We start from the raw sequence: 25411 nt of genomic DNA, 5'->3' as shown, positions 1-25411 counted from the left end.
GAGCTATCATATTAAGTCTAGCTTCCAATTAGAGTTAACTTATACTTTTATATGAGTTGAAGACATGATTTTTAAATGACTTTTTCTATGAAGTGGGTGGAGGAGAGTGTTTTTAAGTTTTGTAGAATACTAACTTGATATGGATTTGTCCCCTTTATTCACCCCACCCTGAGCCCCACAGCACTTACGTGCACATCCACAACTTATATTAATGTCTATCTTCCTCTCTAGACTGAAAGCTCCTCGCGGGCAGGGAACGTCTACCAGTCCTGTTGTGTTGGAGTCTCCCAAACACGCTGTACAGTGGTATGCTCAATAAATACAATTGATTGATAAGTCTGCATTTGGCACAGCTTTAACGCTAAAGGTATGATTGGGAAAGAATAAAATGATGGTTGATAAACCGGGACAAGTTAAGCAAACTCTTTCTCCCAAGTTTTGGGGTAAATTGGTGAGGCACCAAGCTGCTCAGGAGGGTGTGAGGTTAGATTATCAGAATGGTGTGTCCTTATGGGTCAGGAAACTATTGACACTTAGAGATGGTCCTTCTGCTCTTATTGTGCAGTGTTGACCCAGCTTCCAGTGTGGTTTCAGTTGGATCATACCCTTGCCTGCTGTGTGACCTTGGGCGGGCAACTTCACTTCTTTGTGCCTCCGTTTCCTCAACTGTAAAATGGGGATTCAAACCTGTTGTCCTTCCTTCTTATCTGTGAACCCCATGTAGGACCTGATTATCTTGTACCTATCTCAGCACTTAGTACAGTGGTTGGCACATAGTAAAGACACAAGAAATGCCACAGTTAAAATAATATTATTATTAGTAGTAATAATAATGATAAAAATAATGGGATCTATTAAATGATTACTGTGTGCCAAGCACTATACTAAACCCTGGGGTAGATACAAGATAAGCAGGTGCCACGTGGGGCTCACAGTCTAAATTGGAGGGAAAATAGGTATTGTGTCATCAATTCATAGATGAGGAAACAGGCACAGAGAAGTTAAGTGACTTTCCGAAGGTCATGTAGCAGGCAAGTGGCACAGCCAGGATTAGAACCCAGGTCCTCTGACACGCATGCCTGTTCTCTTTCTGCTAGACCACACAGTATCACTGTTATTCTTGACATTCTTCCTTTCAACCATGGAATTTTCTGTAAGAACAAGTGCAATATGAGAAGTTAAAAATGGTGTTTCTTTTTGTTGGTAGGTTCCAGAGATAAGAGATGAAGAGGCTTATGGTTCCAATAATACCGTTATCCAGAATCCGAACTCTCCTACAACTCTGTTAGACTGGAAACCCAAAGGATGCTTCGGATCTTCAACCAGGAAGCCCATCTCAGCACTCTCTTCCCAGGTAGTATGCATTTTGAATATGTTTATCTGCTCTATTACTGTTTCTTATAGGTTACTAGATTTGAAGGAACAAATTTCATCTGATTTTGTTTGGGGTGGGGTGTTTTTATAGTCAGATCCAGAGGATGGCCCCCCAAAATATCCTAGCTCAGAGAAGACGTTCAAGATTGTTCTTGCTGGAGATGCTGCAGTTGGAAAATCCAGTTTTCTCATGAGACTTTGTAAGAATGAATTTCGAGGGAACACCAGCGCCACCCTCGGTATGTTTCAGTCAATCAGTGGTATTTATTGAGCGCTTACTGTGTTCAGAACAGTGGACTAAGGACTTGGGAAAGCACAGCCCAATAGAAATGGTAGACGCCATCCCTGCCCACAAGGAGTTTACAGTCTAGTCTGTACCCCAGGTAGGTTTTGTCCGAGAAATAGAGCAATGCTGACAGTGCCCACCTCTGGGGCTTGGTCTTCAAGGGAAAACCTATGCAAATTTATTGGAATAGAGCTGGGAGAATTTGGACAACCGTGGACCAGGTGTTTTTGTTTCACCATTGACGTACTGAAGAAAGATGGTGAAACTATCTTCTTTCCCTCATTCTCCATCTGGCAAATCTGTTTCGTTAGAAGTGGTGTGAACATGATAGATCATCGGCACCATAATAAAATCTTCATCAATTAGTCATTTATTGAATGGTTATTGTGTGCAGAGAACTGTACTAAACACTCAGGAGTGTACAATACAACAGAGTTGCTAGACAGGTTCCATGCCCACAAGGAGATTACAGTCGAGAGCTCAGTCACTTAGGGTTATCTATTTGTCACTCCATGTTTTTTCCCCAGTAGTCGCTCTACTTATTTTTCATTGATTAGCAAAAGCACATGTACTGAAATCTTATTTCATTATTATTATTATAATTATAATTATAAATAATAACATGAAATCTTATTTCAGGTATTAGTTGGGATGATGGGAAATATGTAGGTTCCCTTTTCTTTCTTTTCCTCTATTCCCTGGCCTCTATGCCTAAAGCCCCTTATAATCGAACTCATGATTGAGCTGGATAAATTGGTCCTTGGCCTGTTTTGTCTTGTGGTGACGTTGCCACCTTTTGCTGCCATTCACCGAGAGATGTAGTGAAGCAGCGTGGCTTAGTGGAAAGAGCAGGGGCTTGGGAGTCAGAGGTCTTGGGTTCTAATCCTGGCTCCGCCACTTGTCAGCTGAGTGACTTTGGGCAAGTCACTTAACTTCTCTGGGCCTCAGTTACCTCATCTGTAAAATGGGGATTAAGACTGTGAGCCCCACGTGGGACAACCTGATGACCTTGTATCTACCTTGGTGCTTAGAACAGTGCTTGGAACATAGTAAGCGCTTAACAAATACCATCATTATTATTATAATAAGATGTAGGTTAGAGAACATAGAGACCACAGCTCGCTCCCAGTCAGGCATCTTTAATTTCACTCCTTCCCAGGAGGGCTCAGCACATGGCCACCAGCCAATCCACATAGTGAGCACAGGCTTTTTACATCCCGGGGGGGGGGGGGGGCAGTTTCAACACATCCTCTCATTTGCATAAGCCCACCCCTAGCTGACACAGTCAGCTACCCTTGGCCCTTCCTCCCCAAGATGCCCATGGAAATGAGCCCTCAGTCCCTGTGCTGTCAGTCAGGTTCCGTGGTTTCTCGTTGAAGGTTGAGCAGGAAGTTGGCCTCCCTCAATCTCCAGTGGTATCCCTTCATCGCTCTTAGTCCCTCCTCCAATGGTCTGTTGAACTCCACGTCAAGGCCTCATCTGCCATTTTGGAAACACTTGGCCTGGGGGTGGGGGAGCAGGGGGCACCTCCAAGATACCCAGACGTAGGGGAAACCTGGAGTGTTAAGGTCAATCCTGAGCTGTGATAGGGCGAGGAGTTGGAGGATGGAGTCGGGCCCTAGGACGAATAAGGGGTAGGGGCCTCTGCGATGGGCAAGGAGAACTCTGCTTAACACCGCGGAGGTTGTCAGAAGTGGTGGCAACTCAGGCCTTCGGCATGCACTACAGGCAAGAGGGGATGCTATAGGGGGAGGGTTGGCGTAAGCAGGTCAGAGCCCCCTCATCTGCACGGCGGGGCCCACCTTGGCGTGGCTGGAATCTCCCCGCACTGCAGAGCTCAACGCAGGCCACGGTTTGGGCCGGGGAGGGGAAGGAGTTGGTGGGGGGTGGGAGGGAACATCACGGCACCCTGAGTCCCCATGGTAGAAGCCGCTCTAGACTCAACTCTCTGCCACTGAGCCCGAGCCTGAGGAGGGCCAGGAGAACACTGTTGTTTGTAGGAAATCTCGTTGACGTGGAGTTTAAAAACTGATCTTAGAGTAATAGGGACTGGCTCTTCCGGTTCTTTATGTTTCTTGTAAAGGTGTTGACTTTCAAATTAAGACTCTGGTTGTGGATGGAGAACCTACCGTGCTACAGCTCTGGGACACGGCTGGTCAGGAAAGGTAAGTAAATTTTATGCTTTGACTACTACATCAGTCTCTTCTCAGAACCCTCTGCCTCCAGCTTCTTCCTCTCCGGTCGATATTTTGTTGCTCGTATTCTTTTTCTAAAACTTGGTTTTGCGCACGTCTGCTCGCTCCTCGAAAACCTCCGTGGCTGTCTAGTCTTCTCCTCAGCAAACGTCAGACCAGAGGCTTTAAGGTAATTAATCAGCTTCCCTTTCACCCTCATCCCCAATTTTCTTCACTCTTCTCCCCAACACTCCAGTTCACTCCTTTCATTCTCATGTCACCATTTTTCGTTCCCGTTCTCTTGCCACCGACCTCTCGTTCACACCCTCCCTTTCGACTGGAACGCCTCCCCCTTCATATCCAGCAGACCAGTACTCTCCTCCTCATTAAAGCCCTTCTGAAATCGCATTTCCTCCCTGACTGTATGTATGATTTCAGTCAGTCAAGGAGGCTGTCCTTGATTATTTTCTCATTTCCCCACCCTTTTCCTCCACCCTTTTCCCCTAACTTTTATGTAAGTGCTTCCAGGTCACCTAAACACTGGAGTACTAGTACACCCTTATTATTGTTTTTATACCCTTTTGTTTCCTTCTCCCTGGAATTTTTTTAATGTCTGTCTCCTCAGCTAGATGGTGAGCTCCTTGAGGGCAGAGATCGTGTCTCCGCGCGTAGAACAGGGTTCTCCCCAGAGAAAGCCTCAATGAATACTACTGATTGATTCATCCTGATTTTATGATTTTTCACTACAGATAATTTTTCTCCGCACCTTGATCTTCCTTTCCAGCCTCCCTTTCTCATCCTTTTAGTCCACTCCAGCTGTCCCTAGGTCTCATTTCCATTCTTTCTTCATATTCCTGAGCATATCTGTTGCTAATTTAGTTTCAAGAAGCAGCTTCATAATTAAAAGGAAAACTTAACTGAAGTCAGTCACTCATATTTATTGAGCACTTACTGTGTGAAGAGCACTGTACTAAGCGCTTGGGAGAGTACAACAATAAACAGAAACATTCCCTGTCCACCAAGAACTTAGTCTAGAGGGTGAATTTTCCTAATGAAAGCGTAGGGCTGGGGGCTTCTTAGCTGATGTAGATGAAGAAAGATGCATCTTCCAGGACTTATCTCTGAAGAAAATGAACCTGCCAATTAGTTTGTGCATAACAGTCGAAGTACTTGCCAGCGTAGACTAGAATCCAGTGCCACAAGCTTAATGGGCATTCATTGCCATTGGAGGAATGGCCTGAGGAGCTTATCCTGGTCATCGTGCTAATAATAGTAATAATAATAATAATGATGATAATATTGGGGACTTTGCTTACTATGAAACAAGCACTGTACTTAACGGACATTCATTGCCAAAGGAGGACTGGCCCGAGATGCTTATGCTGGTGATCCTAACAATAATATTATCATTATTATATTCAATTCAATCATATTTATTGAGTGCTTATGTGTGCAGAGCACTGTACTAAGCGCTTGGAAAGTACAATTCAGTAAACAAATAGAGACAGTCCCCGCCCACAATGGGCTCACAGTCTATAAGGGGAGAGATAGACATCAAAACAAGTGAACAGGTATCAGTAGCATCATTATAAATAAGTAGAATTATAGATATATACACATCATTAAAAGTACTTACTATAAGTCAAGCAAAGCACTGTAACAAGCACTGGAGTAGTTATGAGAAAACCATATCAGACACAGTCCCTCTCCCACATGGGACTCACAATCTAAGTAGAAGGAAGAACAGGTATTGAATTCCCATTTTACAGAGGAAGGAGACTGAGGCACAGAGAAGTTAAGTGACTTGTCCAAGGTCACACAGGCAAGTGGCAGAGCTGAGATTAGAACCAAGATCTTCTGACTCCCCAGGCCCGGACACTTTCCTCTAGGCCACGTTGTTTCTCTGGCACTAGATTTATCTGGTCAGACTTTTTGGGAATGAGGGGAGTTCAATGTATTCATCACCTCTACAGCATGCAAAGCCTTCTAAACTTCACATTGAGGTCTTCCCAACAAATGTAGCACAAATGAAATCCTCAAAAATAGCATGTTTGGAGTGCCTTGGTCCCGTTTCTTTGCTCTTCAGTCCTTCAGTACGGAATCCAGAGAGATTTTTGCAATATGGGCACTCTTTCTCTGCTTTCCTTAGGAAAGTGGCTAAATGGATTCGGGTCAGTAAAGTACATGCATAGTAAGGTAATTTTGGATTAGTGTGACGAGACTGTCAGCTCACTGTGGGCAGGGAGCATGTCTAACAACTCTGTTATATAATACTCTCCCAGGTGTTTAGTACGGTGCTCTGCACACAGTAAGCGCTCAATAAATACAATCGATTGATTGATTTCTCTTTCTCGAGATTCCGAAGCATTGCCAAGTCCTACTTCAGAAGAGCGGATGGTGTGTTGCTGCTTTATGATGTCACCTGCGAGAAAAGTTTCCTCCATGTGCGAGAATGGGTGGAGATGATTGAGGTAAGAACCCAAATGTGGAGAGAAAACGGGGGCAGGGGCTCACAGCTGGGTCAGGAGACGGAGGACTCTGCTTGGGTGGGAAGGTAGCCAAGGTAGCGGAGTGGCTTGGCCTGGATGATGAGCGTGGGTCAGACACCACCGTTGTGGGGGTCAGTGAGTCTCATTTCCCCATTGAGGTTAACGCATCATCCCGGCACAAGGAATGGTTCAACTTGGATGTCACAATGTTTTTTTTTCTTAGTTGTTTTTATTAAGTGCTGTGTGCAGAGCACTGTACTAAGCGCTTGGGAGGGTACAATATAGCACACATTCCCTGCCCACAACCAGCTTACAGTGTAGATGGGGAGACCATCAATGCAAGTAAATGAAATTACAGATGTCCGTTTCCCCCTTTAGAATGTAAACTTGTTGTGGGCATCTACCAGCTCTTTTGTATTGTATTCTCCCAAGTGCTTAGTACAGGGCTCGGCACACAGTAAGTGCTCAATAAATACCATTGATTATTATGTGTTTAAGTGCTTACTGTATTCCAAATTCTGTATTAAGCAGGGGGGTAGATACAAGATCATCTGATCCCATATGGGGCTTACAGTCTGTCAGAGGGAGAACAGGTATTGAATCCCCATTTTGCAGATAAGGGAACTGAGACACAGAGAAGTTAAGTGACTTGCCCAAGGTCACCCAGCAGGCAAGTGGCAGCATGGAGACTAGAACCAAGGTCCCTTACTCCCAGGTCCATGTTCTTTCCACCAAGCCACGCTGCTTCTCTTGATAGACTGACGGTAAGTAAGCCAAACCTTCCCCCTCCTGCCCAGTGGCAACCTCTTCCATGCAGCAAGGTTGGCAGTGTGGCCTAATAGAAAGAGCGTGGAGTCTATCTTGTATCTCTAATTCCCACACTACCACAGGCCTGCTAGGGGAACTTGGGCAAGTCACTTAACCTCTCTAGGCCTCACCTTCCTCACCTGCAAAATGGAGATAAACTACTTGCTCTCCCTCCCTCTCAGATTGTGAACTCCCTGTGGGGCAGGGACTGGATCTGACTTGATCATCCTATATCTGCTCTAGCACTTAATATGTAATAAGTGCTCGACAAATACCCTAAAAAGAGGAGCTCAGGGAGGTGCACTGAGTCACTGTCATCTTGCAGTCATTTCCAAATTGGTCTGGGTTTGAGAGTTGGTTATCTTCACTCCCAGCCCAGGGCTCAATTTTCATGCCACATTCTAGTTATTTCTCTCTCCCGCCACTCCAGAAGTGGTGAAGGCAGAGAGGGTCCCAGAGACTTGGAAGAGGAGAAAGAGAAGTGGGGAGAAACCTTGTGGCCCATGGCCCGATTATTGATACACTCAGCCCAGTATGGAACACACTGTCGACCATCCCCTCCTCCTCCGTACCTTATCTCACCTTGGCTTCACGGACTCTGTCCTCTCCTGGTTCTCCTCTTACCTCTCTGGCCGATCATTCTCGGTCTCCTACGCTGGAGCCTCCTCCCCCTCCCATCCTTTAACTGTTGGAGTTCCTCAAGGGTCAGTTCTTGGCCCTCTTCTGTTCTCCATTTACACTCACTCCCTCGGTGAACTCATTCGCTCTCACGGCTTTGACTACCATCTCTACGCAGATGACACGCAGATCTACATCTCCGCCCCTGTCCTCTCCCCCTCCCTTCAGGCTCGCATCTCCTCCTGCCTCCGGGACGTCTCCACCTGGATGTCGGCCCGCCACCTAAAACTCAACATGAGCAAGACTGAGCTCCTCATCTTCCCTCCCAAGCCCGGTCCGCTCCCAGACTTCTCCATCACCGTGGATGGCACGACCATCCTTCCCGTCCCGCAGGCCCGCAATCTCGGTGTCATCCTTGACTCGTCCCTCTCGTTCACCCCACACATCCTATCCGTTACCAAGACCTGCCGGTTTCACCTCTACAATATCGCCAAGATCCGCCCTTTCCTCTCCACCCAAACGGCTACCTTACTATTACGGGCTCTCGTTATATCCCGGCTAGACTACTGTGTCAGCCTTCTCTCTGACCTCCCTTCCTCCTCTCTCGCCCCGCTCCGGTCTATTCTTCACTCCGCTGCCCGGCTCATCTTCCTGCAGAAACGATCTGGGCATGTCACTCCCCTTCTTAAACAACTCCAGTGGTTGCCTATCGATCTCCGCTCCAAACAAAAACTCCTCACTCTAGGCTTCAAGGCTCTCCATCACCTTGCCCCTTCCTACCTCTCCTCCCTTCTCTCTTTCTACCGCCCACCCCGCACGCTCCGCTCCTCTGCCGCCCACCTCCTCGCCGTCCCTCGGTCTCGCCTATCCCGCCGTCGACCCCTGGGTCACGTCCTCCCGCGGTCCTGGAACGCCCTCCCTCCTCACCTCCGCCAAACTGATTCTCTTTCCCTCTTCAAAACCTTACTTAAAAATCACCTCCTCCAAGAGGCCTTCCCAGACTGAGCTCCTCTTCCCCCTCTACTCCCTCTGCCATCCCCCCTTTACCTCTCCGCAGCTAAAGCCTCATTTTCCCCTTTTCCCTCTGCTCCTCCACCTCTCCCTTCCCATCCCCACAGCACTGTACCCGTCCGCTCAACTGTATATATTTTCGTTACCCTATTTATTTTGCTAATGAATTGTACATCGCCTTGATTCTATTTAGTTGCCATTGTTTTTACGAGATGTTCTTCCCCTTGACGCTGTTTAGTGCCATTGTTCTTGTCTGTCCGTCTCCCCCGATTAGACTGTAAGCCCGTCAAACGGCAGGGACTGTCTCTATCTGTTGCCGACTTGTTCATCCCAAGCGCTTAGTACAGTGCTCTGCACATAGTAAGCGCTCAATAAATACTATTGAATGAATGAATGAAAGGGAAGTTAAGAGATACAGATTCTGGTCTCAGCTTTGCCTCAGATGCCTTGAATGATCGTGCCCCAGCTGTATGATTTCAGTCAGTCAGTCATATTTATTGAGCACTTACTGTGTGCAGAGCACTGTCCTAAGTGCTTGGGAGAGTATAATATAACAGACTCATTCCCTGCCTCAAACAAGCTACAGTCTGGAGGGGGATACAGACATTTATAGAAATAAATAAAATTACAGATATGTACAGAAGTGCTGTGGGGCAGGGAGGGGTATGAATAAAGGGAGCAAGTCAGGGCAGTGCAGGAGGGAGTGGGAAAAGAGGAAAGGAGGGCTTAGTCAGGGAAGGCTTTGTGGAGGAGACATGCATTCATTAAGGCTTTGAAGGGGGGTGAGTAATTGTATGTTGGATATGAAGAGGGAGAGTGTTCCAGGCCAGAGGCAGGACATGTCTGCATTGACTGTGTCTGCTTTTTTTTATTTTTTATGAGACCCTTCCTGGAAACAACTCTTGTTTCTTGGTTCTAGTGTGCACAAGGCAAACTCACACTGCACTGCTGCCCTAATATTCACTTGGATGGTGCCTTGCCAACAGAAACCAAAGTTCTTAGAGCCAGGCACTGCTGGTTTCGCATCTGCATCTCCACATCAGCACATTGGCCTGCTTGACAGAGAGCATTATGGGGTTTTCCGCTGCTCAGCCCCAACCCTCCATCCCCCCACCGTCACGATGAGGTGGCTCAGGCTAGTCCCCGCCGTCCAGCGAGGCTGGCGTGGATGGGGCAAGGGAGGACGGGGACACCAGCATCCAGGCATTGAATATCAAAGTTGCTGTCCAGTGGCCAGCGAGAAGGGGAGCATAAGCACCAGGCCTCAGGACTCCACCACCTGTCCTGAAGCTTTAGACTCTGTTCGCACACGGTGGGGTGAACTGGAGGTTGTCGGTACGGGCCAGGGCAACTACATACAGGAGAGTTGCAGGCCAGGGAGGTGTGGACAGTCCCGCAGCTTCCTGCCCCATCTCCCAAACCTGATGTCCTAGTCAACAATATATAATAATGTTGGTATTTGTTAAGCGCTTACTATGTGCCGAGCACTGTTCTAAGCGCTGGGGTAGACATAGGGGAATCAGGTTGTCCCACGTGGGGCTCACAATCTTAATCCCCATTTTACAGATGAGGGAACTGAGGCACAGAGAAGTTAAGTGACTTGCCCACAGTCACATAGCCGACAAGTGGCAGAGCTGGGATTCGAACTCATGAGCCCTGACTCCAAAGCCCGTGCTCTTTCCACTGAGCCACGCTGCCTACTGTGTGCCCAGCACTGTATTAAGCACTTGGTAGAGTACAGTATACCAGACACATTACCTGCCCACAACAAGCTTATAGCCTAGTAGCCCTAGCCCTAAGGTGGTAATAACAGTAGTAGTAATAGGCTAGACGCCGTAAACTACAGTCCTAGGCTAGGGCTTAGTGTGCCCTTATGTATATCTGAACTGGGATCCTCGAGGGGCCTCTCCGGTGACCCACAGGAGACAGAGTTCTCCTGGCCAAGCACCCCATCTGTACCTCACTTCCTCTCTTCAGCCCTGCCATGCTGAACTCAGGCCAAAAAACTCAGACACCCCCCCCCCCCCATGTTAGCCAACTGACGAATCATTCATTCATTCATTCAATAGTATTTATTGAGCGCTTACTATGTGCAGAGCACTGTACTAAGTGCTTGGAATATACAATTCGGCAACAGAGACAATCGCTGCCCCATGATGGGCTCACAGTCTAATCAGCTCTCCTTAGCACCGCCTAGACTCGGGCAGATTTCAGGGAGTGTTTTCTACTTGCCCATAGGTGGCCTCTGTTCACATGCATTGGAGAACTAATCATGGGTGCCTTCCTGGGCCTAACTCTGCCAGTTGGCTGGCAAAGAATTGCTTGCTCTTTTTTTTTTTCTTAAATGGTATTTGTTAAGCGCTTATTACATCCCAGGAGTTGTTTCTGATTCATAGCGACTCTGTGGATATATTTTCTCCAGAACGTCCTGTCTTCTGCCATGATCAGCAATCTTGCAAATGTTTCTTCCGTTATTTTTATGTGCATGGTCCCTATTCATTCAATCATATTTATTGAGCACTTACTGTGTACAGAACACTGTACTAAGCTCTTGGGAGAGTGTAAAATAACTGTAAGCAGATACATTCCCTGCCCACAACAAGCTTACAGTCTAAAGTAACCATAGCAAGGCCAGAGTAACCTTAGCATGCTCTGATGCTGGGTGATCCCACCGCAACCCATATTGGTAACTTATTGATTAAATCTGTAATTTATTTATATTAATGTCTGTCTCCCCCTCTACTTCATAAGCCTGTTGTGGACAGGGAAAATGTTTCTACCAGCTGTGTTGTATTGAACTCTCCCAAGTGCTTAGTTCAGTGCTGTGCACACAGTAAGTGCTCAATAAGTACCATTGAACCCAGCAGGGAGTTTCCTTGGTAACCAGCACCGTCTTCACTGCCCATATTTGCCAGCTGATGATCAGGATTTCTGCTGGGCCTGTTCTCCTCGCAGAGCTCCCTAAATGGTTCTTCGGTCAGAAACCTTCTCCTGATACCCAGAGCTTGGATCTTTCCACTGGACCAAGAGCGGGACAGCAGAGTGTAGTAGAGCTCAAACTCTAAGACATCACTTCTGATTCTCATCTCACTAGTGCAGACCCCTGAAACCTCCCGCTGATTTTCTCTCTGTCTCTTCTTCCTTACTTGGATGGAGCATTAACCCTAGCAAGTAAACAGCTTGGCGTAGTGGTTAGAGCATGGGCCTTGGAATCCGAAGGTCCTGGGTACTAATCCCTGCTCTGCCACTGGTCTTTTGTGTGACCTAAGGCAAGTCACTTGACTTCTCTGGGCCTCAGTTACCTCATTTGTTAAATGGGGGTTTAAGACCGTGAGCCTCATGTGGGACAGGGATTGCATCCAAACTGACTTGCTTGTAATAATAAATAATAATAATTATGGTATTTGTTAAGCGTTTACTCTATGCCAGGCACTGTACTAAGTGCTGGGGCTGATACAAGGAAATCAGGTTGGACACAGTCCGTTGTCCCACATGGGGTTCAGAGACTCAAACCCCATTTTACAGATGAGGTAATGACTTGCCCAAGCATCAGACAAGTGACGGAGCCGGGATTAGAACCCATGACCTTCTGACTCCCAGGGCCGTGCTCTCTCCAGTAAGCTATGCTGCTTCTCAGTGTCTGGCCCATAGTAAGCATTTAACAAATACCACAATTATTATTATTATTAATGGCCTGGCAGGCTGCTGGGCTGCACCGGCCTGGTTTCAACCCTGGCATACGGAAGTCACTTAGCTAGCAGCTTAAATGGAAATTATAACACGTGCTGTGTCAGATTTGTCGCTGTGACTGAGCAGAGGTTTGGCATTCGCACACCAATCCAGTTCCCTGAATTGAAACCCACAGGGTCATCATTTGCATCGTGTTTGGGCTTTAAACTAGATTGATTTTTTTTTTTTAGTAGCAGAACTGTCCAAAATTCCATTGATGTCACAAGGTAATTGAACCCCTACCTGGGTATTGTGTTTGGGGAGGGGGGCATGGTCTTTGTAATTACTATTGTTCCAGGTTGGGTACCAGGAAGCTAGTTACTGCATGCCTCGCAGCCTCCTGTAATCAGTTAGTACAGAAGTTTCAGGTTAAAGTTAGTTCACAGTTTTCTGAGGGGCGGGGGCAAAAACAATATTCAGCTGTAAAAAATGATGGCCGCTATTGCTTTTCACTTTGGTTGCGAATTTCATAACCCTTACCCCAAATCTGTGTTCTTCTTTTGGATGGTAGGATGCAACCCATGAGAGCATTCCCATTATGATTGTGGGGAACAAGGCAGACCTTCGTGAGGCAACTTCCACACAGGAGCCAAAACATGTGCCCATAAACTGTGGAGAGAAACTGGCGATGGTGAGTTGTGGGGCGACGGCCAGGGGGAAGAAGGGGAGAGAAGGTCCATGAAGTCTTGACATCCCTCCCACCCTGTCCCACCCCTGTGCTTCACCCACGGGTGACCTGAGGGAGGGCAAATTGGTTGACCAGACCTGGGAGTTCATCTTTTGAGAAACCAAACTCCCTTTGGCCTCCACCCTGTGGTGCACCTAGGGGCAAGAAGATGAACCACATTTTACTGGGAAAATAGGTGGAGAAATTGTCCTCTCAGTTGTGCCAGTGGTATGCATTTCTGGAGAGAATTTTGATCTCGATGGATACGGTTATTGCAGCTACCCTGCTGTTGGGCAGTGGGAGAGGATGAGCGACTGTGAGCCTCTGTCTGGTATGCAGGTCCTTCTGATTTCTCAACCACTGCAAACTCAGCTCATTTTCCCATAACTTGTATTGCACTTAGTTGGGCCAAATTCAGGGGCACATCAGTTTAGACTTGAATTTTGATCTGCTCAAAATCTTGATTGCAGACACGTGATCTGGAACATGATAGAAATATGAAATTGAGGCTAAAATATGCAAGATGTTTCAGTAATATCAAATTTTCCTAAAGCTTATCCCAAATCTACAAAGACAAGGCAGCTTGATTCCTCTTATCAAATCCACCCATCTTTAACTCTTATCACTTGGTAAAACTTAGTTTTGGAGGGGGGGGACAAAATTACTGGGCTCTTGAAAAAGAGAACTTTTTCTAGATAAAAACAAAGCTCGGGAAAAGCCATAATTTGTTATTGAAGTATAGTATTAGCTGCGATGGGTGCTTGATCAGGTCTTTGTACTCTGAAACAGATAGAGTCTGTTAGTTCTGGTTTGAAATAGGAAACATTTGGCTAAGAGTAATTGTTCTGTGAAGGGCTTTCTATGTGCCAAGCACTGTACTAAGCACTGGGGTAGATGCAAGATCATTAGATTGGGCACAGTCCTTGTCCCACATGGGGCTCAGAGGCTACAGAGGCAGGAGACCAGATGTTGATATTGGCTACAGTTTCAATCCCTTCTAGGCCAAATCACCTGCTCATTCACGGTAAAATAATTCCCTGGAAGAGTTCAGTTTTGGTTACAGGTAAATGTGGACACCTTCCAAGTGGAAAAGGAGTTGTGTCAATGTACCAGATACAATTCTGTTGTTGTTTATTGGTTAGCGGGAAGGAAAGGAAAGAGCACGCCACACCTGAGAAAAATAATGTAAAGCTTTACCTGATGGCTGAATGGATTTATGTCTTCTCCACAGGCCTATAATGCATTGTTCTGTGAAACAAGCGCCAAAGATGGTTCGAACATAGTGGAAGCTGTTCTCCACCTTGCTCGGTAATGTTTTACTGCTGTTCAGATAAACAAATGCCGCATTGACTCATGTTTTGTAGGTGAGGCTTATGTCAAAAATTCTTCACCTAAACACTCAAACATAAGCTGTATTTGAGAAGATTTTCTAGCCTAATCGTGGGAGCAGTAAACATTGTATTTCTTGAAAACAGGTAACACTGCTTAATTGCCATACACATTGCAAAATACCTCTAGTGCCAAACAAAACAGGTGCATCTGGGGTATAGTTGACATTTCTCTAGAAGTGTCACTACAAGGTTAATTGGTGACTTATATGACTCACTTCCAGGAAGTCAACTCTGAATACAGCAGACCATTGTGACTACACCAGACTATTATGACATTAGACTTTCTGTTAGGAAAAAAAAAAGCAATGTATAAATTGCCCAGCCTGGCTTAAATGATTAGAGAGTTGATTATTAGTAGAAAGAGCCTGGGTCTGGGAGTCAGAGGACCTGGGTTCTAATTCCAGCTCTGCCACTTGTCTGCTGTGCAACCTTGGACAAGTAATTCTCTCAGCCTCAGTTCCCTCATCTTTCATTCATTCATTCAATAGTATTTATTGAGTGCTTACTATGTGCAGAGCACTGTACTAAGCGCTTGGGATGAACAAGTCGGCAACAGGTCCTCATCTGCAATATGGGGATTCAAAACCTGTTCTCCAGTCTGCTTAGACTCTGAGCCCCAAGTGGGACTTAATTATCTTTTATCTACCCCAGAGCTTAGTACAGTGCTTGGCACATATAAAGCACTTTGACAAATACCATTATTATTATTATCACCCCGCTAACCAAAGTGGTGCCAATAGTACATCGGCTTTTAAGTGACATTTTGTGATTTAGGCTAAAGCAAGATTGTATTTGTTACCATTAGCAAAGGAAAAGTTTGAATTCCTTTAATGGAATCATTATCAATCAATAAGTGGTATTCCCATTTTCCATGGCTCTTAGCACATATCAAACTTTGCCCATTTGTCAGATGTTGGGCACTGTTGAACACTTTGGGAAATTGAAATTTGGTAAGCCATATTCAAGTATTTTATTGATTTATATGTTATCTGACTATCCTTAGTACTCGAAGACGCAAGTAATGGTAAAGTTCACCTCTGTATGGATGGATGCCTGCCTGAAAAGGCCTGTGAGGAAACCTCTGTCCTGGCCGTATTGTGCACTTGAAACGCCTGTCCCTTGTGCTATTGTGTTTGATGTCTATAGCTTTCACTTTTGCTTAATGGACTCTCGTTTCTTATGAAACTCATGCTTGAGGAGAGCCACTCCTTTCCTGACTACAGTGCACCATGCCAGTCTGCCCTCTGAAGTCGACTCCTTATTTTTGGCTGGGATGTGGCATTGATTATGGCTTTGTTTTACTGTATCCTTAAAACGTTTTCTTGGCCCTACTTGCTTTTGCTTTCTCAATTATGCTTATTCAGCAGTTGCTTGGATATCCTGCTCTTGTCCATTCTCCTCCCATTTGCCACCCTTCCCAGCTGTGTTGTCAGGAATACCTTCAGTGGGTCTGTGATGAGGAAGATGTTTGGTTGGCTTATGAATTTGCTTGGGTATCTTATCAGTTCTACCAGTCCTGTGGTGAAGCGGTTGAACTACGTTCCAACATGGCGCTGCCTCCCCCTTGCCAGTCATAAGGCACAATCTGACGCCAGCCTGGTGCCTGTTCTCCCGCCAGCCCACGTCCACAGTGGCAGCGGAGGTGGCGGCAGAGGAATCCCTCTGCTCCTACAAAGCCCCAATTCAGATAGGCGCAAGGAGTTGGATGTCCTGTTTTATTGGGGGTCCAGGTCTCATGACCATAGAGAAGGGTGGACAGCACTACTGCTCTGTAAACATTTAGGGTGATCTGACCAGTTAATTCAATGGAGCCATACTGGTGGATGCAACAGGAAAACTGGATTCGGGTGCTAGCATATGCTTCTAGTCCCTGACCCCCAAGGAGCTTACAGTCTAAAGGAGAGCCAACTGTCTAGACTGGCCTTTACATCGTTGCTCAGTAAACTGCCTCTGTAACAGAATTCCTTGACGACTTTCTGGGAAAGCTCTGTGTTGCCAGTAAAGATTTTTGGTTGGCCAAATGGCTTCTCTGGTTCAGGCTGATGCATCACCTCAGTTTTTTATAGACCTCTCAGTCCAGAATGCCTGGTTGGTTTGAGGAAGCAGACTACAATCACTTATTTGTAGGGGGTTGTGTGTGCACGCGTGTCTCTAGGATGCAGTCGTCCACAGACAGCGGTTCTTGAAGTACTCTCACTCCGACATTGGGTGATGCTTGAAGTCTGTTGAGTTGGATTTTTCCCAGAGGACTAGAAGCATATGCTAGCACCTGAATCCAGTTCTCCTGTGGCATCCATCAGTATGGCTACATTGAATTAATTGACCAGGATCAAGTCCACTACCCATTCCGTCTTTACCCTCTTGGTGATAGAGAATAGATTAGGCAAGGCACACCTAGCTCTGACCCAGCCAGCCGTGCCATCATAAAGTATTTGGAAATGTAATTCACTTTTATTCAAAGCAGCCAAATTTACTGACCCATTTCCAGAGTCCAGATCTCCCAATATTCATTCATTTATTCAATAGCATTTATTGAGCACTTAGTATGTGCAGAGCACTGTACTAAGTGCTTGGAATGTACAATTCGGCAACAGTTAGAGACAATCCCTGCCCAATGATGGGCTCACAGTCTAAATGGGGGAGACAGCAAAGCAAAGCAAAACAGAACAAAACAAAAACAAGACAACATCATCAAGATAAATAGAATCAAGGGGATATACATCTCATTAACAAAATAAATAGGGTAATAAATAATATATACAAATAATATATACAAATGAGCACAGTGCTGAGGTGAGGGGAAGGGGGAAGAGCAGAGGGTGGCGTGGGGGAGGAGGCTACTAATGTCACATGCTTTCATAAGGCCTATAAACACCACACTGAGGTCTCGGTGCTGCTCCTTGCACTTTCCCTCTATCTGACACTCCTGCAAAGATCATGCCTGCTATGCCATACCGTGATCTGAAACAACATTGTGATGCCAGGAGCGTTTGGTCAACGATATTCCTCGGTTGTCGATACGGGAATACTCCAGCTTGGATCTTGCTGGCAATGGAGAATAATAAGATGTGTCTAATAGTTGTAATCTGACCTTTCACTTTTCTTCTTGAAGATAGTGATGATGGTGGCATCTTTGAGAGCCTTTGACGTTTCCTCAGTAGTCCATATCCATATGTTGAAGAAGAGCATGTGTGCTTTCAGCAGGGTGTCTGTCTCCTATGTGCTTGTAGATGTCAACGGGAATGCCATTGGTTCAGGCGCTTTAGGCATCTTTCATGGCTGTCACTGCTGAGATGACTTGCATGATAATTGGGACAAGTGCCTTGTCCTTGCATGTTGGATGATTTTCTGTGTTTTCAAGAGCCACGTCTTCCATAGTCAAAGTAGAGGATGTTAAAGTGTTTCCATCCCTTTTAGGATTCCCTCCTTTTCTGTGATGAAGCCTCACTCCTGACGTGCCTGAACAATGTCTTATGATTTCTTGAATGATATGTAGATTGTAAACTCCTTGTGGGCAGGGAATGTGTCTACCAACTCTCCCCAGCTCTTAGTACAATGCTCATCACCCAGTACATGCTCAATAAGTGGCATCGATTGCCTGACTGGCTGATGTCGAGTTTTGTGGCAGTCTGCATTGGCCAGAATCTCTTGGGTTTGAGCTTCCCCCCCGCCCCCCCCCCCCATCGTGCCTTAACTTGATATGCTTGTCACAGCAGAGTTTTCTGTAAGCCTCAGTCCTATCTGGGTCCTAGAGCATCACAATGCCTCAAGCGGAAACCACCGACGATAGATTTTAAAGCACTCGACTCTCTCCTGTCTCATTCCCTCTCTTCTCCCACTCTACCTCAGCTCTCCCTCTTTGTTCCTCTCATGTTCACCTCCTCACTGTGCCACATTCTTGTCTCTCCCACTGCTGACTTCTTGCTCACTTTCCCACCTATCTGGAACTCCTTTCCCCTTCACATACAGCAAACCACAGCTCTCCCCATCCTCAGAGCCCTTCTGTGATCCAGGAGGTTTTTCCTATTTAGAAATTCATCTCCCCACTGTATGCCCCCAAATGCCATTTCAGTACTTCCACAACACTTGAGCATGACCCTGGAAAAACATCCTGAATGCTTCCACAATCTAACAATAACATCTCCTTGTGGCTGCATCTACAGTGTTTCTCGGTTGTTTGGCGAGTGGAAGGTGGCGTTTGGCTCATTCAATCAGCAGAAGTAGTCTATTGCTGTTGAGCTTCGCAATTTCATGCTACCCAGTGACCTTTTTCATTCAATTGTATTTATTGAGCGCTTCCTGTGTGCAGAGCACTCTACTAAGCGCTTGGAAAGTACAATTCGGCAACAAAGAGAGAGAGTCCCTGCCCACAGTGGGCTCACTGTCTAGAGGATTCTCTTAAATTCTTAAAAGATTTAGATTTTCAAGTGTGGGCATTGCTACTCGCTCCATTCAATCAATTCATGACATTTATTGCACACCTGCTATGTGCAGAGCTCTGTACTAAGCTCTTGAGAGAATAGATTAGCTGGAGGGGGGAAAGCTGTAAAATGCTCCTGGAATTCCCCCCCTCCTGGTGATTGGATACCCTGATCCTGCCTCACTCTTTGGTTATATGTGTATGTGTGTGTGCGCGCGCACACATACACACACATGCATGACAAAGTTACAAGAAGTGGTCGCGAGCTTACTAAAACATTCCCATGCCTTTCCAACTGTCTCTTCTACTACAGCATACAATCAACCAAGCTTGGTAATAGTGATGGTATTTATTAAATGCTTACTATGTGCCAAGTCTTGGGTTTGAGACCAGGTAACCAGATCAAACATGGTTCCTGTGGCTTTTCTGGAGGCTTTGAAAAATGGGTGACATTGAGGGGTTGGGCAGTCATTTCTTCCTTTCTGCGGTACAAGATTTTGACTTTCTAATTCACTGTTTGATTTCTTTTTTGTTTCTTTTTCTTTTTCTTTCCAGTGAAGTGAGAAAAAGAACGGATGATGACACTAAGTCAGTTACCAACCTGGCTGGGACAAGTTCCAAAAAGTCAACCCAGATGAAAAATTGTTGTAATGGTTAAATGTCATATCCTTCATTCAGCCTATGGAATTTTCCTTTGCCAACCAGTTGTATTTGTGGAGTAATTTTAAAAGGTGTGATGTGTGTCAGTGGCAACCAGAATGTGAAACGCTGCAGAATCTGGGAATTTTAGAGCTTGTGCACTATAGCAAGTAGCCAAATTCCCTCCCCCGCTCCCCAACTTTACTTTGGCTTTAGGGAAGTAGAGAGAGAGAGAGGTGTATGCATATATTTCATCTTTTGCCATCATTCTTGGGCTGTAGTCATTTCCTGGTGGGGTTTGAGTAGAGTAATGATATCAGATAACACTAAAAATTTTGGCTTAAGCTTGAATCACAATTAAGAAGGAAATTCACACAGAGTAGATGGACTCAACTGATGACGGTAAACTTTTCTGTAACCCCCAATGGTATGTTCTTGAAGTACTGCAAGGACAGTTAAATGAAAAACTTAGTTCTTGACTATTGGAGGTGTTGTTTTAGGTACAAAGGGGGAGTACTGATTCACTCGTTCTTTAAAATGAGACTGCTTGTTGAAAGAAAGAAAACCATTGCTGTATCTCTTGTTACCAAGCAGCTTCATCAGTGAGTTTGAGAACTGAGTGATATTTTTCTTCTGTATAACAGATTGGCTCCCAAACTGCTTGTGTGTGTGGAAAGGAAGCCTGTGATAGAGTATGCTAAATATGTGGCTTAGGTGAAGAAACTTCAGTGGTCTCTTGAAGGTGTAAGGTAGTCAAAAGCAGAAAATATTCCAGAAGTTTCATTTGTTGGAACATTATTGTTCTGCACTTTGAAACTATTTTGAGTTTGGTTAAGAGTATTTTAGTGTACATTTAGTAGCTTGTCCCCCAGCTGCAACTTAGTTCTGTATGGCTTATTTTGGAAACTGACCAATTTAGTAGCCTAGTTTGCCCCTAATGGAAACCTGACAGAACTTCTAACTGTATTTGTTGCTTTTCTTTGCTACATTTTAACATTGTATAACTTTTTCATATTACAGCATTCACTTTTAACGTTCTTTTAAATGGGATTTGTTTGGAGGTTATTTAATCTTACATCCCAGACCAGTAAGAAAATTTCACTAGGGAATCCACAGAGAGAATCTTTACACTCTCTAAAAGGTAGTTGGGAAACAGCAAATGAAATGGCGGTGCCTGTTCTGCACGTGCCCGATAATCCCATAAAACATAAGCAACTCAGGAACAGGCTTGTCTTTCACTAACAGACAGTTCTTGAAAAACGGTTTATCAGCATGAAAGGTAGATGAAACCTTGGCATTTAAAGGTAGCGAATAATCATCATCACTGTTCCTCCAGATATGTTCCAGGGAACAAACGGCCACCCTTGTTAGCAGTGTATTTTAATGGCTGGCTGGTTCCTCCAGTTTGAATGGGGTCAGGGGAGTAGGTGGGGAGCAGAGGGTTAGTACCCGGCTACAACCCCATATGTGAACTGAGAACTGGCCGATGACGTGCTCGATCCTGTAGCCCACGAGGCAGAGTGCAAGAAACCCTGGTGGTCAGAGGGTGTGGCAAGAGGAAGGTATTTCTGCCTATGAAACACGCGGCCTTTGTAGTCTGATATGAGAATACCTGGCATACCTGAAAAGGAAATCGACCAGATTGTGAGCCTGGCAGTTGGCTCACAATAAGATGTTTTACATATCTCGGCTTGTGTAAATTCAGGCTCAAGGTACCAGGCTGAAGAAATTGAAAAGGAAACTTTTTCTTTTATTCTCCAGTAACAAAGTTTGTCAATAACAGGTCAGAGTTTGAGGGATTAGTGTAATAAAATGGTGATTCAGTTTCCCAATAATGTAAATCAGATGTACCTTTTGAATTTTCATTTTTAGAGGTTCTTAGTCTTAAAAAATGTATATTGAATTCAGTAAGGCAGGGAACCTTTCAAAGGAAAATGATTTTATACTGAAAATGGTTTTGAGTGATTTTTTTTCTTTCTGTCACATAAGAAGCAGAAACTCTCAAAGCTAGTGGATGATCATATCTATTTAATACCCATAACACTTTTGCTTTAATTTAAAAATAAACTTTGAGTACTCCATATTTATTGAGTTAATTTATTTACTATTTATATAAGCTAAAACTAGCTCTCTGTTTGCTCAAAATAAAATCCCAAGGAGATCTTTTTGTAATAGGTTATTCATACAGAAAATTTTTTATTGACAGAGTTTCAATTCCTAGATGACAAAACTCTTGAAACGGAAATAGTAACACATTAAAAATATGCACTCTGTCCCGCTATGATAGTTTTTTGTTGTTTTTTTTTTTTGACAACAAGTCTCTTGTCTAGATACAATACCTCTACTGTTTTGTCAGTCGATATTGGAGGCTTTAAGTGAACATTTAGACAGTCTGAAAACAGCCCATTTTGGTTTTCCGCACAAGAGAGCATATACGGCAAAGAAAGAGAGCTTGTCTGTACTGTTGGTCATAGACATAATAAGGATTCCTAATGTCTTAGTGAAGCTGAAGTTTTGCTGTTGTTCTGCTGTAGGATGCTAGATCAACTAGGGGCTTTTGATGTTTGATGTTTTGAAGTCAGTAGCAGTAATAATCGTTAAGGTATCGTTTATGTGAAAGTGACAAACTTGTATGTTCGCTTCTCAGTGGTTCATCTCAATATATGAAGCTGTTGGTAGAATTAATTCAAAGTTAGGCTTGGAGCTGCAAGTGCTACCTTGGGGCATTGATTCCTCCCTATCTCCTTATTTGCCCAACAATCTGCAAATATGGTGATTTTTATGTATTTGGCACAAATATTTTGTTTTCTGACTCCATTATTAGAAGAGGAAATGATCCATTTAAGAGGGCCAAGAGAGCTTATTACTCTGGATGGAGTCTTTAGTGCAGTTTGGCTAACAGAAATTAATCATTTTGGATAAATTTTTAATTCTGATCTCTTGTAGATCACAGTGGATCTGCGTTTTTGCTTGATAATTGAACCACCCCCTCCCATCCCACCACACACACACACACACACACACACGCGTGCACGCGTGCACAGAAAAAAACTCTTGGCCATGCATTCAAAATGCCTTCATGTGAGATTAATAATGCCAGTTCACTCAACCAGAAATGGCTGAAAAAATATTTTAAAAAAGCCCATTTCCCTCCCATACCAGGCCACAGTACAATATTTAATACTTTTCATATCCCAGACTTCAAACTGAGCTGACGAGCAGCTTCTCACTTATTCCCTAAGAGTCCCAGGCAAATAATAGATCTGACCATATTCAGCTTAAATCTCACGAGGCCACCAGTACATCTCATTCCTTCCTAATGAATTCTGGCACTTTTGACAATGTTGTCATTTCGGGAGGAAAATAGCTTATACGAGACAAGCTTCACACCACTTTTAGCCCCAGGTGCATTTAATTGCTTTTCCACTAATTGCTTTATATGAAGTTTGCCATTTGATAGTAAACGTAGTGTGCATTTGATAGTAAACGTAGTGTGCATTACTCAAAATTAAAGCCTTTAATGTAAAGATTTATTTCCTCTTCGTACAGTGATCTGCTTCAAAATAATTGTTTTAGGCTTTTACTGTAGATGCATAGGAGAAGCTTTATATGTTCAAAGGAGGTAGAACTTACAAAGCAAATTGTTTACGCAATTTTGATTTATTTGTTCTACACATTTCATAGAGTGGAATGTTTTGTCGTTGTTGTCGTTGTTGTTGTTGTTGTTGTTTGAGCGATGTAGTTCTCTTCAATCCACTGCTTTTTTGTACCGGTTCAGATGTCAAAGGAACCAGGAATCTTGTCTTCATTGTAAATTCAATAAAGTGTGCTTTAATTGGCCTGTGGAATGTCATCTTGGCTTGGCCTTCAACTCCACTAATATTCTTTTAATACCAGGCTGTGTCTGCATTAGCACATCTCCTGAGAGCACTTGAGATCAATTTTGGTAGCAGTGGGAGGTGAAGATCAGGTATTACTCTGCAATAATGTCATCATCGGCACTACTGTCGTTTTTTATGGAACACCCACTGTGTGTAGGGAACTCTCTTGGGGCCTCATTCTCCTCGCTCTTTCCCTTCTGCCTTTAAACTCCGATTTTCTCCATACTTAAAAAAATCATTTTCTTGATCCAGCCACCCCAAAGTACCTACACCATTCCTTCTATAAGGAACATAGGGGAAAAAGTGTGGCTCAATAGAAGCTGCACGGGTCTGGGAGTCAGAGGACCTGGATTCTAATCCCGGCTCAACCGCTTTCCTGCTGCGTGACTTTGAGGAAGTCACTTAACTTCTTAGTGCCTTAGTTGCCTAGTCTGTTCAATACCTGTTCTCTCTCCAACTGACTGCAAGCCCCTTGGGGGATAGGGACTGTGTCCGACTTGATAAACTTGCATCTACTCCAATGCTTAGAACGATACTTGACACATAGTGAGTGCTTAACAAAAACCATAAAAAACCCAAAACAATGAAAAAACAACACATGCACTGCCATTACAGGGTTAGACCAATGGTTCCAACAGCAGCAACTTTGAGGAAACAAGTAATGTTTGTTTTCATGGTTAGTGATGAACCATTTAACAAATCTAACATTTCCTTCTACATTCAGTCTGTCACCAACTCCCGTTGAGTGATCCCCATTGATATTTCATGGGTCAGTCCTCTTCCTTATCATTTCTTCAATCAGCCTTAAATCATGTGGATGGATTCCTGGAACAGTCAATCAGTCAAGCAATGATATCTGAACACTTACTGTGTGCCCAGCACTCTGGAGCACTTGGGAGAGAGCTACCAAATAAATTACAAATGGGGAAGCAACAGAATTTAATGATAGGTACATAGGTTCTGTAGGGGGAAGTGGTCGTGGTAATTACCTAAATGCTTAGCTGATGAAGACTCCGATGCATAGGTGTTGAAGAAGTGTTGAATTGGGAGTTGAAGGTGTTGGGGAGTGCAGAGATGAGAGATTAGTTGGGGAAGGTACCCTCGAAGAGGTGATCTCAGAAGGGCTTTGAAGATGGGGGAGAGCAGTGGGTTGCTGGAAGTGAAAGGAAGTTCTAGGCACGAGGGAGGGTATGAACAAGAGGTTGGTGGCTAGAGTGGGTAAGGTATAATCCCTGTCACAAGTAGTTTACAGGCTACAGGAGGGGCTTGTAGTCTGCAGTAATCTCCAGTGGTTGGCCATTTCAGTCCATGTTAAGCAGAAGTTCTCACTAAAGCAGCCACTAAACTCACTTTCCGACTTATTCTCATTCCTCTCTCACTACCCCCCAGATCACACAGGTCACTCTTCTCAAGGCAACCTACTCACTGTGCCTTTGATCATGGGTACTATGGTTAATAAGAGAAGGTAAGACCCAGCCCTTACTTTAGGATTTTGCAAATTTGGAATGGAGGCAGATTTACACGAGTGCAGCATGAAAGTAGGCAAAAATAAGTGGCAAAGGTAGAAGAGTATAAATTCAAGCAGAGAAACCTACAGAAGTGTATTTCAGTGGTAAAATGGAGCTGAGGGAGGAGAGGGGAGGTGGAGTGATTAGCATGCTCAGTCAGATGAGATTCACCTGGGAAGGTCATGTGAAAGAAATGGGCCATTTGTGGTGTTCTGAAGTGGGGGGTGAAGTGGCTGAAGAGGTGAGAGGAGAGTATGTTGGGAACAGTGGTTCACTGATGAGTGCATTGGTTATTGAGTTGGTCCTGGCCAGAGTGGAGAGTATGAGCAGGTATGGAGGGAGGGAGTGATGAAAGAAAAGAGATTTGTGTTGGAGGAAATGATGATGGAGAGGATTAAGAGGGTTAGAATCGTGCAT

At 44.7% G+C, this 25411-nt stretch overlaps 1 protein-coding gene across 3 annotated transcripts in view; it reads left to right on the top strand.

Moving 5' to 3' along the window:
- The window catches only part of RASEF (RAS and EF-hand domain containing), a 70454-nt gene extending 47010 nt beyond the window's left edge, over nucleotides 1–23444 (top strand). For 2 of the 3 annotated variants that reach the window (XM_029056253.2, XM_029056250.2), the window contains exons 11-18: nucleotides 232–306; nucleotides 1208–1354; nucleotides 1466–1613; nucleotides 3744–3825; nucleotides 6191–6305; nucleotides 13000–13119; nucleotides 14387–14463; nucleotides 19522–23444. In XM_029056253.2, the coding sequence (XP_028912086.1) occupies nucleotides 232–306; nucleotides 1208–1354; nucleotides 1466–1613; nucleotides 3744–3825; nucleotides 6191–6305; nucleotides 13000–13119; nucleotides 14387–14463; nucleotides 19522–19624 (867 nt within the window). In that variant the 3' untranslated portion in view covers nucleotides 19625–23444. The remainder of the gene's footprint in view (nucleotides 1–231; nucleotides 307–1207; nucleotides 1355–1465; nucleotides 1614–3743; nucleotides 3826–6190; nucleotides 6306–12999; nucleotides 13120–14386; nucleotides 14464–19521) is intronic. The other variant, XM_029056252.2, reaches the window with a different exon arrangement.
- Nucleotides 23445–25411: the final 1967 nt, after the last annotated feature.

This window comes from Ornithorhynchus anatinus, chromosome X5 (assembly GCF_004115215.2).
Source record: "Ornithorhynchus anatinus isolate Pmale09 chromosome X5, mOrnAna1.pri.v4, whole genome shotgun sequence".
NCBI lineage: Eukaryota > Metazoa > Chordata > Mammalia > Monotremata > Ornithorhynchidae > Ornithorhynchus > Ornithorhynchus anatinus.
The sequence above is the reverse complement of the archived record's forward strand: the minus strand, read 5'-3'. Positions and strand labels throughout refer to the sequence as shown.